General features: G+C 49.7%; 1 protein-coding gene across 6 annotated transcripts in view; it reads right to left on the bottom strand.

Annotated features, from left to right (window-relative positions):
• Positions 1–13,573, bottom strand: part of SEMA5B (semaphorin 5B) — a 118,551-nt gene that overhangs the window by 36,886 nt on the left and 68,092 nt on the right. For all 6 annotated transcript variants that reach the window (XM_045502276.1, XM_045502277.1, XM_045502275.1 and 3 more), the window contains exon 2: positions 2,538–2,738. In XM_045502276.1, coding sequence (XP_045358232.1) covers positions 2,538–2,691 — 154 coding nt within the window. In that variant the 5' untranslated portion in view covers positions 2,692–2,738. The remainder of the gene's footprint in view (positions 1–2,537; positions 2,739–13,573) is intronic.

Raw genomic sequence — 13,573 nt, forward strand, 5'->3', positions numbered from 1 at the left:
AGTTTGTGGATTAACCACTGTCAGTGTTAACTCCATCCTGGCTTCTCCCTGCCTCCTAGAAATTCCATGCCGTGGCAGAAGGAATAACGTGCAGGCCAAAGAGAGACACAGGTGGGCCCCCCTTAAAAGAAGGAGAAAATTTAACCTTACAAGATGGAAAAACGCCTGCCAGACTCTGCAACTGGCAGGTCCTCTAGGGTATTTAGGGGTTATTCACAGATCAGCCAGGTGTCAGGGGAGAAGGCAACTCACAGCTACAGAGTTGGAAGCCTACTGATCAGTCAGAAATAAAATGTAACATCTGAAGGGATCCTGGAAGCTGGGGGTTGGCACTGGGCTGGGTTATATGGCAACCTCTCTGGAACGGCAGCATCACCCAGAACACAGTTCCCAACATGAATTGAGTCCCTGGTGTGTGCTCACCAGTACTAAAGGGTGTGGGGAGACAAGAGGACCAGTCCTAGTGCAGGACCAGCTGCACTGGCAGACCAAAGGGAGTGATCTTTAAGGAACAACAAGAGATACTCGAGTACCCAGAGGAAATTCTTACCTCTGAAGTCCCACAGCATCTAGCCCTGTCCTTGGTTCAAGTAGGGCCCAATAACAATTTGGTGAATGGATAGGAAAATCCAAAGCTGTCAGAACGGAGACCCAGGTGGGTGGAGGGGAGGCCAGGAGGGCTGGGGAGGAAAAGTAGAGATGATGCCACACTCTAGGGCTGTCAGTCTCGGATGACGGACATCTCTGCTTGCTGGGGCTAAGGGGATTCCTTAGTTACTCCATGACAATCTGAGCCTCATTCCTCCATTCTGAAAGAGGGTGGGGAAGGAGGTTATTTCATTCAAGTAATATACACCTTAAGATAAAAAATGGTGGGAATGAAGCCAGGCATTCAAGGAACACATCTTCCACCTCTCCATTACCCCTACCCCCCTATCTAGTTTGCTCCAGTACAGACCAGCCTGGCTGGGGGACAGAAATTCTCTTGCTCTCCTTCCGTTGTACCTGCCCCAAGAATCCACCAGGCCAACAGTGGCCTCCAGCAAAGCCCCTCAGAGGAAATGGTTCATTAGGAGTTGCCATGGGGCATCCAAGATGAGGATAGCCCTGAGAGTCCCGCTCCTTCTGTCCCGCACTTGGTCCTTCCCTTCAGTGACAGCCACCAGCACGCTGGGAGCCATCAGAAGTCTGAGAGTGTACGCGTGTTTTGTAGGCTTAAGGACATTGCTAATTTACTTTAATCCACTTAAGCCTTCAAAGCCTTGGATCCCAGCTCAAACAAGACAGCACTGAGAAGACAGCTGCAAATTCTCCTCCCGGAGGCAGGAGCCAGCCCACAGCTGGGAAGCCCACACTTCCCAGCCGCCCCAGCCTCCCCACCTTACTAACCCCAACACCTATCCATACCACCCCTCCTATCCCCCAAATCCCATGCCAGTCTCGCACTCGGGCATTTATTTTTCTGCTCTGGTTTCCATCTCTGCCCTCTCGATTAGCTGTGTGGAATCCCGAGGACGGCTCCTCACCCTCCTGCCTGTGGCACCTAGAAGGTGGAGCCCCGATCGCTCTGCCACGGGGAGTAGAAAGAGCACTGGGTGCCCAACGTGAAGGCCCGCCTCTGACAAGTCTCTCCCACCCTCTACACCTCAGCCCTCCCATTTGTAAAGGGAGGTGACAGTCCTTGCCTTGCCTCCTTGCCAGGGTACTTGTGATGAGGAAATAGGGCAGGTGTCTATCAGACTTAAGAACCTGGGGACCTCTGAAGCTACATCCGCAGATCCCAGTGTGAGCTGCCATGCAGGTGACGGATTCGGAAGTGCTGATGTGGCACCACCAGGGAGCCCCAAACTGGCCAACAGGTCATGGGAGAACATCCCGCATGTTCTGGTATTTATGTTTTGTTTTGGTTTTTGATTATTATCGACTGTATGTATTAATTTTAGAAACCCTTATTGAGAATTTATAGGCCTCTCAGAATACGCCCAGTGATTCACAAATCCCAGTTTGGGAAACACTTTAACAGGACACTCTCATGCCCTCCCTTGACAGACAGAGGGAGTTATCAGTCACCAAGGACCCCTTTCCCTATGGGTTCCCAGGGCCCTGAAGACAGGCATCTGCAACTGTCTTAGAGCAGAAGGAAGCCTTCCAAAGATCTACAGGCACCTCCTAAGGAGTGAGTCATCTTCATTCTGGCCCCCCAACGAAGCTAAGAAATACTCATGCTTCCAGAAGAGCCAGAGCTGAGATGGCCGATGAACCCTTGTCCACTCTACCCAGAGTACCCACAACCCCTCCTCCTAGCAGGAATGCCAGAGCAAGGCGCCCTCCTCCTCCAGGTAAACATGGATGGAAGGCTTAAATAAATTGGAGACTAAAATCAGACCCCTCCAGCCCATGGCTACTCATCCTTCTAACATTTATCCCTAGGGGAACATCCCAGGACTTCCAACATCAAAGAGACCCTGCTGAGTTCAGACCTAAGTCCTTCAAGGCACAGCCATTGCAAAAAGGACCGAGTGGGAAGTGGCTCTCACCTGCAAAGGCCACAGTGGGGTGTTCCCTCAGGGTGCACAGCTGCTGCTCACTGCTAGGTTCAGTGACGACATCCTGGGAGCTGGACAGGTGGAACACCAGCAGTGTGAGGCTGGGCGGCAACAGGGTGACAGCCAGGGGTCCCAGGAACACCATCGTTGGGCCCCTCTGCAGTCCTAGCTCCGGAGGCAGGCAGGTAAGGTCTGCAATGCAAACATTGACTCTCACCACGAGCTCCCTCAGCAAGGCCCACTTCTCCCAGTTTCCTCCATGGTTGTTGGCAGGCCCACGGGCTGTGTTTGCTTGTTTAAATACATTTACATTTTACCTATGTTACTTATAGTTTACTCTGCTCTAGTAACACAGAGTTATAGATCATATCTGGAGAGCTAATTTCCCTTGCAATGGTATTCTGGATGAAACTGACAAATTATAGAGCTTTTTCTATTATGATCCCAAATGGCGTAAAATTAGTTTTAATGATAAAGGTGGTATCTAGGGATCTTAATAAGTGGAGCTAGGACACGTGGGTAGCCATTTGTAAAAAGATAAATTTGGATCCATAACCCACACCTTGTACTAGGAAAAATTCCAACTGGATAAAAGATTTAGGTGTTAAGAATAAAACCATAAAAATACTAGAAGAAAATGCAGGCAGAATTCTTTATAATTTTGGAATAAAGAACCGGGACTCAAAATCCAGAAGCTATTACAGAAAAGATTGACATATTTAACTACATAAAACTTCAAACTTCTGCATGCCCCCCCACCAAACAAACACCAAACAAAATCAAAAGGCAAATGACAAACTGGAAAAAAATATTTGCATTACATATCACAGACAAGGGGCTAATATTCCTAATGTATAAATAATTCCTGGGAATCAAGAGGAAAAAGGTCAATAATACAGCACAAAATAGGCAAAGAATATATGTACAAATAGGGCTTAAAGATATGAATGACACTGGAGCACCTGGGTGGCTCAGTTTTTAAGTATCCGACTCTTTTTTTTTGTAACATTTATTTATTTTTGAGAGAGAGAGAGAGAGAGACAGTGTGAGTGGGGGAGAGGCAGAGAGAAGGAGACACAGAATCCGAAGCAGGCTCCAGGCTCTGAGCTGCCAACACAGAGCCCGACGAGGGGCTCGAACCCACAAACCACGAGATCATGACCTGAGTTGAAGTCAGACACTCAAGGCACTGAGCCACCCACCTGCCTCAAGCATCTGACTCTTGATTTTAGCTCAGGTCATGATCTCAGAGTCATGAGATCTAGCCCTGCAGCCAGTTCGGTGTGGATGGAGTCTGCTTAAGATTCTCTCTGTCCCTCTCTCTCTGCCCCTCCACTGCTCGTGCATGTGTGCATGCGTTCTCTCTCTCTCTGTAAATAAATAAATACTTTAATTAATTAAGACGCTATTTTCACTCACAATAAGAACAATGCAGATTAAAACCTAGACTGAGCTACTACTGTTCACCTATGAGTTTAGCAAAATTCCAAGACAGATGACACTCTCGGCGAGGCTGTGGGGAAGGGGGCACTCTCATATACCATCGTGCAACAATGGTACAAGCCCTATGGAGAGGAATCTGGCAAAACGACAGAGGCATGTACCTTTTGATCTAATTTCTGGGAGTCTTAACCAGTGCTACTCAAAGTGCGGTCCGCAGATCAGTGTCAAATCCACAAACTGTGACAACTTCGTTGTAAGATAAATGCAGAAACTTGAGAGTGTTTAAAAATCTTTATAGTAATGTGACAGAGTAATTTTTATGTCTATTGGATCTAATAAAATTTGGAGGCTTGTATTTTTCATAGTTTTTTTGTCAATTCACTTCTCCAGTAATTCACTTTTATTGAATTTTATGTAAGTATCCATCTGCGACAGATTGTAAATTGAAATGTAAAACCTGCTCCTTCACCAGAGATAGTTGAGAAGCAAAAATAGACTAAACAGGCACCTGTACATGTGCCAGGTGATTTATGCACAAGATTACTCCTTGGGGGTATTCTTTGAACTAACAGAAGACAGGAAACAACCAAACACCTAGCAACTGGAGACTGCTTGAATACGTGAGGGTGTATTTGTGTAACGGAATACTACACAGCTCTAGAAAAGAATGGGGATTTTTCCCTAGATTTCGATATGGAGAGATCTCCAGGTATAGTGACTGGAAAAAACCCAGTGCAGAACAGGGTATTAGCTTGATACCTTTTGTGTAAAAAAGAAGGTGGAAATGAGAATACATATTTATAATTGCTGGTATGAGCATTAACAGACACTGGAAAAATAAACCCAAACTAATTTTAAATCAGGCTACCTATAAATAGCAAAATCATGACAGATGCTCCTTAATATATACCTTAAAAATTTTTTTTTACATTTATTTATGTTTGAGAGACAGAGCACTAGTGGGGGATGGGGGGGGAGAGAGAGAGAGAGAGAGAGAGAGAGGGAGAGAGGGCAGGAGACACAGAATCCAAAGCAGGCTCCAAGCTCTGAGAGGTCAGCACAGAGCTCGATGCAGGGCTCAAACTCACAGACCATCAGATCATGACCTGAGCTGAAGTCGGACGCTTAATTGACTGAGCCACCCAGGTGCCCCAATATATATACCTTTTTATATTATTTTCACTTTTGATTATTAAATGTTTAACATCACCCATTCAATAAAAACCTCAAAAACTTTTTATTTTTTTAAAGTTTATTTATTTTGAGGTGGGGGTGGGGAAGAGAGTAGGAGAGGGGCAGAGAGAGAGGGAGCCAGAAAATCCCAAGTAGGCTTTGCGCTGTCAGCTCAGAGTCAGATTCGGGGCTCGAACTCACAAACCCAGACTGGTTTTGGTTCCCTAAAACTTCTAATATGGGGCAACACAACACTTCCTCTGGAGCTTGACTCAGACACTCTGAGTCAGCTCCCGCCTCCCTCCTTTCCTGGCCCATCCAACGTGTCGCCCACCAAGCCTTGCTGACATCAAATCCCTCACAGGTCCCTCACCCACCGATAGACCTCCTTGGTGACACTGTCGTCATCTGTGAAATAAAAGGTTGGACTAGATCAGGGATTCCCTGCTGGAGGTGGGGACAAATCAGAACCCCTTCCACTGGAGGTGGGGTCCTGGGACCAGCAGGTGAGTGATTCCAAAGATGACTGTGACAAACCTCTGCAGGGACTAGGGGCCCCTAGGGTTCCTTTCCTCTCGAACACCCTTTGCTCCTAACCCCTCCTCTCTTCCTTTCCTACCACCACTACCTTACTCTAGGTCTGGAAAATGAGAGTAGGATGACTTCTTCTTGTCTGTTTCCTCACACCTGTGTGAGATGGGGTAACTCCTGGCATCGCGTTGCTGAGAGGCTTTGAGGAAATACCCCAGTGACTATGCGGACGGTGCACCTGGAAGAGCTCCCTTCTCCCTTACCTGGCCTCATCCCGCATCCCAGGGGGCCTTAGTCTCTGGAGCACCTCTTGGTCCCCTCAGCCTCAGGTTCAAATGTGGAATTCTCTGTCCCTCCCCAGGAGAGGCTGGACACCCCTGCTAGTGGAAACCCTCTGGGAGGGAGCTTTGGCCCAGACATCCTCCCTGGAGTGACTTTCACATGGCCGCTCACGTGGCATTATTCCTGAGACCTAAACTGGGTCTTTCCTGCTGCATGGGGCTGGCACTGCTATGGAATTTCCTCTTGCCCTTTGACACTTGTGCTGGATGCTTTCTATTTGTCCCTCTACTCTGCCCCTCCTCCGTGCTCAGTGCCTGGGCTGCAACAGGGGACTCCTTCCCTCTGTTTGGCCAGTGGGGACACAGGCGGAAGATGGGAGGAATGGGAGAGAGAGAGAGGAGGCAGCTGGGTGAGCAGCCGCATCCCCCCACAGAAGGTCAGAGTTAAGCTCCCCCCTCCTCTCTTTGCCTGGGGTGGTGCCAGCCCCTCATTATCGGCGGCAGGGTAGAGCCCAGTGAGCAGTCCCATATGGCTCCCAAACCCCTTCCCACACCTTCGTAAATAGTTCCTTTATTAAACTGCCCTCCCATTTCCCAGTTTGAGTGTGCCATCTGTTTCGGGGGGGGGGGGGACCCTGACTGATATAACATCTCATTGGTGATATTTAATGCCTATGCAAATATCATCTTTTTAGACCTTAGCTGGGGCTTTTCCTCCATCGGCCATCAGCCCTTCATCTCAGGCGGTGTGACAGCCACCCTCCCCTCATTATTCCCAAGCCTCCCCTGGCCCCTACTTCCCCCAGGAGCCAGGCCTTAAAGTACCTAATTTCCACAGCAGAAGCTCCACTCACATTATGGTTTTTATGTAAATATGTCCTCCAAGTCCCTCGGGAATCAATAATTACTAGATTACCATCACCTGGTCCACCTGGGCCCCAGCACAGCATGCCTGCTCTTTAAGGAGAAGGGAAGGGAAGGGAACGCAGCATGTGGATGGGGGTGGGGAAGGACTGGGGGCAGGACCTAGATCCAGATCTGCTCCACTCAGGTGAGGGAGGAAAAAGGAATAGAGAGCCAGAGCAGTGGATGGACATGTACACAGCACACCGACCAGAAAGCCCCCAGAGAGAGACAGACTGAAGGCTAAGCAGGGAGGAGATAGGAACAGCCTTTATTCAGATGAGCATTCCAGTCCTTAGGGATGCAAGTATGGGCCAAGGTGCTGACTTCGGGGATCCCACGGGGGCACACGTACAGGCCTATTTTGCCATCACCTTCAAGGACGCCTTCTGTCCTTAGTAAGGAAGCCAGTAGACCCTAAGAGGGGTACAAAGGAAGGAGAGAAGCAGGGCACCGAGGAGTGGGGCTGAGGTGTGGGGTGCTGGTGGTCAAGGCAGAGCTCGATGAGCCAGGGCTTGCGGCTTAGCAAATGTCAACAAAAGTCAAGGGCGCCATACTGAAAAAAAGGGAATGGTCAATCCCCACATCACTGAGTGTTACAGGACTGGTCTTTGTGAGCAGAGTTCTAGATACTTGGGTGGGGGGTGAATTTCTAGCTCCCGAGAATCCCCCTTCTTTGGAAATTATCTCCCCCCTCCCTCCACAGGTCAAAGGGGTAGGCCCCCGCAGCCTTACATATGCCTATCCCCACTCCACCATAGCTGCGTGCACCAAGGATAGTCATGTCAAAACAGACCAATCAGATGTTCTCTCATGGCAATTTGGGGCTGTAACCCCCATCCAACCCCCAGGGTCAAGTCATGTCAGTGTTGTAGAGGAACCTGGAACAAGCAACATGGGCCCTGTGGGGTGGCCATCTTTTACCTATCATGTGGGCTGAGGAGGGGAGCAGAGGCAGTCTGAAGACAGAGAGCCAGGACAGGAGACAAGACAGACAGCAGAGCCTCTCTGGGATGCTAACAGACTCCCAATTCTAGCCCTTTCCTGAGGCCTGACTACTTTCTACTACCACGAGCCATCAGCCGACTTCCTGGATCCTTGTAATAAAATCTCCCATTTTCTCTTAAGCCAGCCAGAGTTGTGTCAGACCAGGAGTTGCCTGCACAGTATTGCCTCCTTGGTGCCCATTCTCACTGCCTCCTTCCTAAAGGAGCCTCTGCGTCGGTGGGGGTTAGGGGGAAAGGTACCCTGCTCAAAGCCATCCAGACAGGGGTGGCCAGTGAGATGTGTGAGGAAGTCATCGGTAGGGCTTGTGGGGAAGCTCTCTAAGAGGGCCTTCCTTCTCCCAGAGTGGCCCGTAGCTAGGATGGATGATGCTACATTACTTAGCATCCCTTCGCCTCATGATCCAGACTGCGGTGCAGAAAGATAGGTGGGACCTGGGAGATTGATGATAGAATCAGGCAGCTCTGGTCTGCCCTCCTCCAGACTTCTTTCTGTGATGTTTGCTCATCATACTTCTGTGCCTGTTTCCTTGTCTGTAAAATGGGGAGAATAACACCTACTGCAGAGAGGTGTTATGAAGATTGAATGAGTTATTTTGTCTAACAGGCTTAGAACAGCAGCTACCCCAAGGTACACAGCATGGGATACATAACCTATCCCATACAGTTTGGGTTTTCATTCTTATACCCGAATATGCCTATGACAAACAGGAATTTCTATTTGTAGTATATTTGTCTGATCTGACACTAAAATAATCCGGGAGTTTCTCCGCCGGCAGTGCGTAGCAGAGGCCTCTCGATCTTCCTGAGGGCTGTAGTTACCACAGCAAGTCCTAAGCTCAGGAGGCCACCAGGTCTCTATAGATCTTAGTTCTGTCACCTATAAATTGGGCTAATATTTCCCTGCCTCGGAACTATGTCTGGCACAAGTAGGCCCTTTATGAAATCCACCTGTAAAAATGTATTCGTGTACATAAAACACTCCCTAGTCACTGAAATGTCTTCCCAGATTCATCCATTCAGTCGTTTATACAATACTTCACTGAGCATTTGCTGAACACCTACTATGTGCTGGTTCTGCTACAGATGGGGGAAATGAGGGATGGGGGAACACTCCTTGAAAAAGTATGGTCCCTGCCTTCAGGGAGCTTACAGTTTAATAGAAGAGAGGAGACAGTTCTCCAAGGAACAATATATCACAAGGCAGACACAGTGAGCTGGGGCCTGGACAGGTAAGGGAGCACAGAAAGCCTGTGCTTCATCCTGTCGTGGAGCCACGTGGCACTGGCACTGTGTGGTAGGGTGCTCTAGGAGTGGGGAAAAAGGGAGACGTAGCAGCAGCCGACTCCTGCTATTTTGGGAAAGCTTCAGTGATAAGGAAAGCATTTTCCTAAATCATTGGCCAGAGCTTCCATTGCTTTCTCTCTCGCTGCTGCCCCAATTCCCTGTGGTCCTCGATATGGGGTCACTCCGATGACACTGGGAGGCATGTGATGCATGTGCTTGTGTGTGAGAGGATGCACACCCACACATGCACCCCCCTCAGGACTCCTCGCCTTCCATGGGACTCCTCCAGGGCTTACTTTCCCAGCACAGACAGTGGGAGGAGGATTAGCTGCAACCGGGGGAGGGGATGAAATTGCTGAGTGCAAGGGAGAGAAAGCAAGAGAAGGACGGAGGGCCAGGGCCAGGCCTGCTGGAAGGCCCAGTTACACAAGGACCTTTGCTCTTCTCTCTGGGGCAGAGGAAGAGGGAAACAGGGGTGGAATGTGTGTGTGTGTGTGTGTGTGTGTGTATTATGAGAGAGAGAGAGAGAGAGAGAGCGGGCTGAATCCCCCCCAAAAGCCCAAAGCAGACCGTGCTGCTTGCTGGAGCGCTGACTGCTCAGACCTTCCTGCAGCGGGAAGAAGCTGAACTACTGCACTGGAGACCATCTTCATTCACCAAGCCATTCAGTGCCGGGAGGAACAAAGGGGTCCCAGTGTCCGGCAGGTTACAGTCCTACAAAGGAGATGGAGGCCTGAGTGCAAGATGAACAGGAAACAGATGATGAGGGGGACCTGAAACAGGTGCAAGGTGACCTGGGAAAGGGAGAGAGAGGAATGCCAGGGGCAGGAGGTCTAAGAAGCCTCCTGCAGAAGGGAGAACTCAAATAGGGCCTTGAAGGAAAGAAGGCGGGAGCTTCCCCGGCCATCACAGGCAAAGAGCATTCCAGAACGATGGAATGGCAAACAGCACAGGCAAAGACTTGGCCCTGGACCATCCTCACATAATCTAGCAAGGCTGGAGAATGGGGCAGAGGGAGCTGAGTCTGGAGAGGAAGACCAAGGCCAAATCATGGCGAGACTAAACCTAAAGCGTTGCGAGATTTCCTTCTGCTGAAACAGAGGACTAGTTAGTGGCTGGGGCAGCGGAAGGATGTGGTCACATCTGTGCTTTGGGAAGTTGGGTGGCAGTGGACAGTGACAGCAATAGGTTAAAGCAGCCGTCAGTCTGCAGGGCAACTCAGAGAATGGAAGTGGGTGTGCCTCTTGCTCCAAGAGACTTGAGCCCCACGCCTGGAGCAAGGCAGATCTCAGCTCCACCTGCTCCCGCAAGGGACATATCAGCTCAACTGCAGGCAGTGGCCCTGCAAAAAGGCTGGGAGTGACTGAGGGATCAGGTAGGAGAGGGTGTGTCATAGGGACGAGTCAAAGGGGAAGACCACTCAAATTGCTACTGCCAGGGGGTCCTCTCCAGAGAGACCAGGGACCTCTTTCCTTTTGATTGATAAAAAGAGTAATTGGAAAGGAAAAGACAACCTACAACCCTAAAGATAAGGGCTTAAATAAGCATGGTTGCTGTGTATGGAGAAGTGCCAGGTACTGTGCTAAGCTCTTTCCCTGCAAGACCTCATGGCAATTTGGCAAGAAAGCTGAGAGATGCCCTTGTGATCATCGTTCGAAGATCATCATTCATAGCTGATATGAAGAAACAGAGGTTAGCCAGGCTGAGGACCATGCCCCAGGTCCTAGTGCCAGTTAATAACTGAGTAGGGATTTGAACCTGAGACTGTCTGCTGTAGACACAGGCCACTACACACAGTGTCCTCCCTGGAGGAGAACTGGCCTCAGCCCTCCTGGCACCTTCCAGAGCCCTAACTCCATGCACTCTCCAAGCAGCCTTCAGAATTTAATTTGGTTTCCTGAGTTGGCTTCCCAACCAGGGAGAGCACTTTCTGGCTATAAATTATTAAACTGACTTCCTGCTGCAAATCAGTCTCCTGTGAGTTTGGGTTGTGGGAGCCAGTTTTCCAGGTCTTGAGCAGCTATGGAGAAGGAAATTCCAGAGGTTGCCTACAGACAGGGCAGAATCCAGACCCCAGCCAGAGCACTGACAGCCACAGCCCACCCCCCAGCACAGGCTGTACAGCTAGGGGCCAGGGTGGGTGGGAGAGAATGAGACGCTTCTGTTTGTCCCCACCTCAAGCTCAGCCCAGGAGCCCTTGAGTACCTTCCAGGAAGGGTGCACTGCTGCTCCTCCTTCCCGGCCCCTCCCTTCTTGCCACCATTCAAAGTCCCCACTTGGCTGCCTGCCTGGGAAAGAGGGAGAAAAAGAGAAGGAAAAGAAAAGAAGAGGAAACAGGGGGAAACCAAGAGCAGGAAAGAATGCATTCTGTCTGAGGTTTGGTAAGGAGGGGAAGGCGCGGGGGTGCCCCTCACTCCCCCACGGGGGCCACCAATGCCATCTTCCCACCCACCCATCACTCACCACTTGGGGGGCAAAGCTTAGCCAGGCTCAGCACAAAGATAAAATTGAGATGCAGATTCCTTCCCATTGCTCTGAATAGAGCAGATTGGATACGGATTTTCCTCTTTTCTTCCCATTTAGACCATCTGGGCGACTGGGGCCCAGAGGGAAGGGTTGGGACCAGGTGGGGGAGGGACAGAGGCTCAGAAAGACTTAGCACTTTTCAGCTCTGGAACCTGGGAGTGGGGGTGGGGATGCTCCCCCTGCCCCAGGTCAAGTTCATTCCCTGCCTTTGCACCATGCTCTCTGCTCTCTGGCCAGGCCAGGCCCTGCTTGGGTTCTCCTCTCCTCTGTCTGTTCCTAGCAAACTCCAGGTTGTGCATTTGCCCTATCAGCGTTGGGCAGTCCTTGCCATCCCACCCACATCCCCCCAACTGCAGTGAGACCCAGGGGGAAGATAAAAGGAAAAGGGCGATCATAAAAAGTTAAACAGGAAGGGCTCTTGAAGATCATTTAGTTCAACCCCATATTTTACAGATGAGGAAACCGAGGCTTGGGGGAGCGTACCTAGCTCGAGGTTGGGCAGGGAGGTGGTGGGAGATCCAAAACTAAGTAAATAGCAACAACAGAGACCTGTTTTCATACATCAGGTGGTATTCTTTTTTAAAAAAAATTTTTACTGTTTTATTTTATTTTTTTTGAAAGACAGAGAGAGACAGAGTGCTAGCAGGGGAGGGGCAGAGAGAGAGAGAGAGAGAGAGAGAGAGAGAGAGACAGAATCCAAAGCAAGCTCCAGGCTCTGAGCTGTCAGCACAGGGCCTGATGCGGGGCTCCAGCCCAAGATCATGACCTGAGCTGAAGTAGGACGCTCAACTGACTGAGCCACCCAGGCGCCCCTCAGGTGGTATTCTATGCTCGTTAAGCCATTTAATCCACACAATAACCCTGTGAGGCACATACTATTATCATACCCATTTCATAGACGGGGAAACTGAGGCATCAACCAGTTAAGTAGCTTGCATATGGTCAAACTGGTAGCCAGATCCAAACCCAGGCAGTCAGGCTCCAGAGCCTCTCCCTTACACAGTCTCAGTGCACCAGGCAGGAAAATGGCATTATTTGACATAGCTTCCGGAGCTTCTCACCAGGGCTCAGGCTGCTCCAGTGATCATTCGCAGATGGGAACCCTGTAATGCATTCACTCATTCTGTATTTATAATCATGGAGCCTGGATTTGCTCCTGTGAACAAAGTATGTCCACACAAGGTAAGAATTGAAAACAGGAGTACAAAGGGAATGTTCACATTACTTGGGAAAGCAAGCAAACGTGAACCTCATGGGGGCAACTTTGTAGGAAACAACACGTGTGTGGAGGAAGCTGGACCAAACGCACAAAGAGAGAATGAGTGCAGAAGGGAGATGCCATGGGTTAGGCCCAGGACACTGCCTCGCAGTTGCCATGCAGCTTAAGCGAAGCAGGGTGAATAAATGTTTGGTTCGTGCCTTGCACAGATAACTGTCCTGAATGGTGATAGTGGTCCCACAAAGGTAGTATGACAATGAGTAGGGATTCTTCCCCCAAACATTCTGTGATATTTTATTGTTTTTGCAAGGAAAAGGAAAACAAAGGAGACTTGCCTACTTTAATTGCTAGAATTAAATGCTAAGGATGTTGCCAAACACAAATCAAGCTTATCTATTCATTAGAGCAGCCTCCTTTCCTCCTCCCCATGGGCAAGCCCTCTCTGTGGAAACATTTTGCTATCAGATATTCAGTTACTGCATAAAAGGAAAACTGCATTTGAAAACATGCCTACAGCTCAAAAATAGAAGGCAAATCCAGCTGAAGGCCTGGGCTTCCTCGGGGTTTCAATGACAGATTCACTTGCTCAACATAAACCTTTGCAAAGAGGGCCCGTCTCCAGTCACTCTCCTGAGCACGACTCTCCACACCCTGGGTGGT

Source organism: Leopardus geoffroyi, chromosome C2, assembly GCF_018350155.1.
Source record: "Leopardus geoffroyi isolate Oge1 chromosome C2, O.geoffroyi_Oge1_pat1.0, whole genome shotgun sequence".
Classification (NCBI taxonomy): domain Eukaryota; kingdom Metazoa; phylum Chordata; class Mammalia; order Carnivora; family Felidae; genus Leopardus; species Leopardus geoffroyi.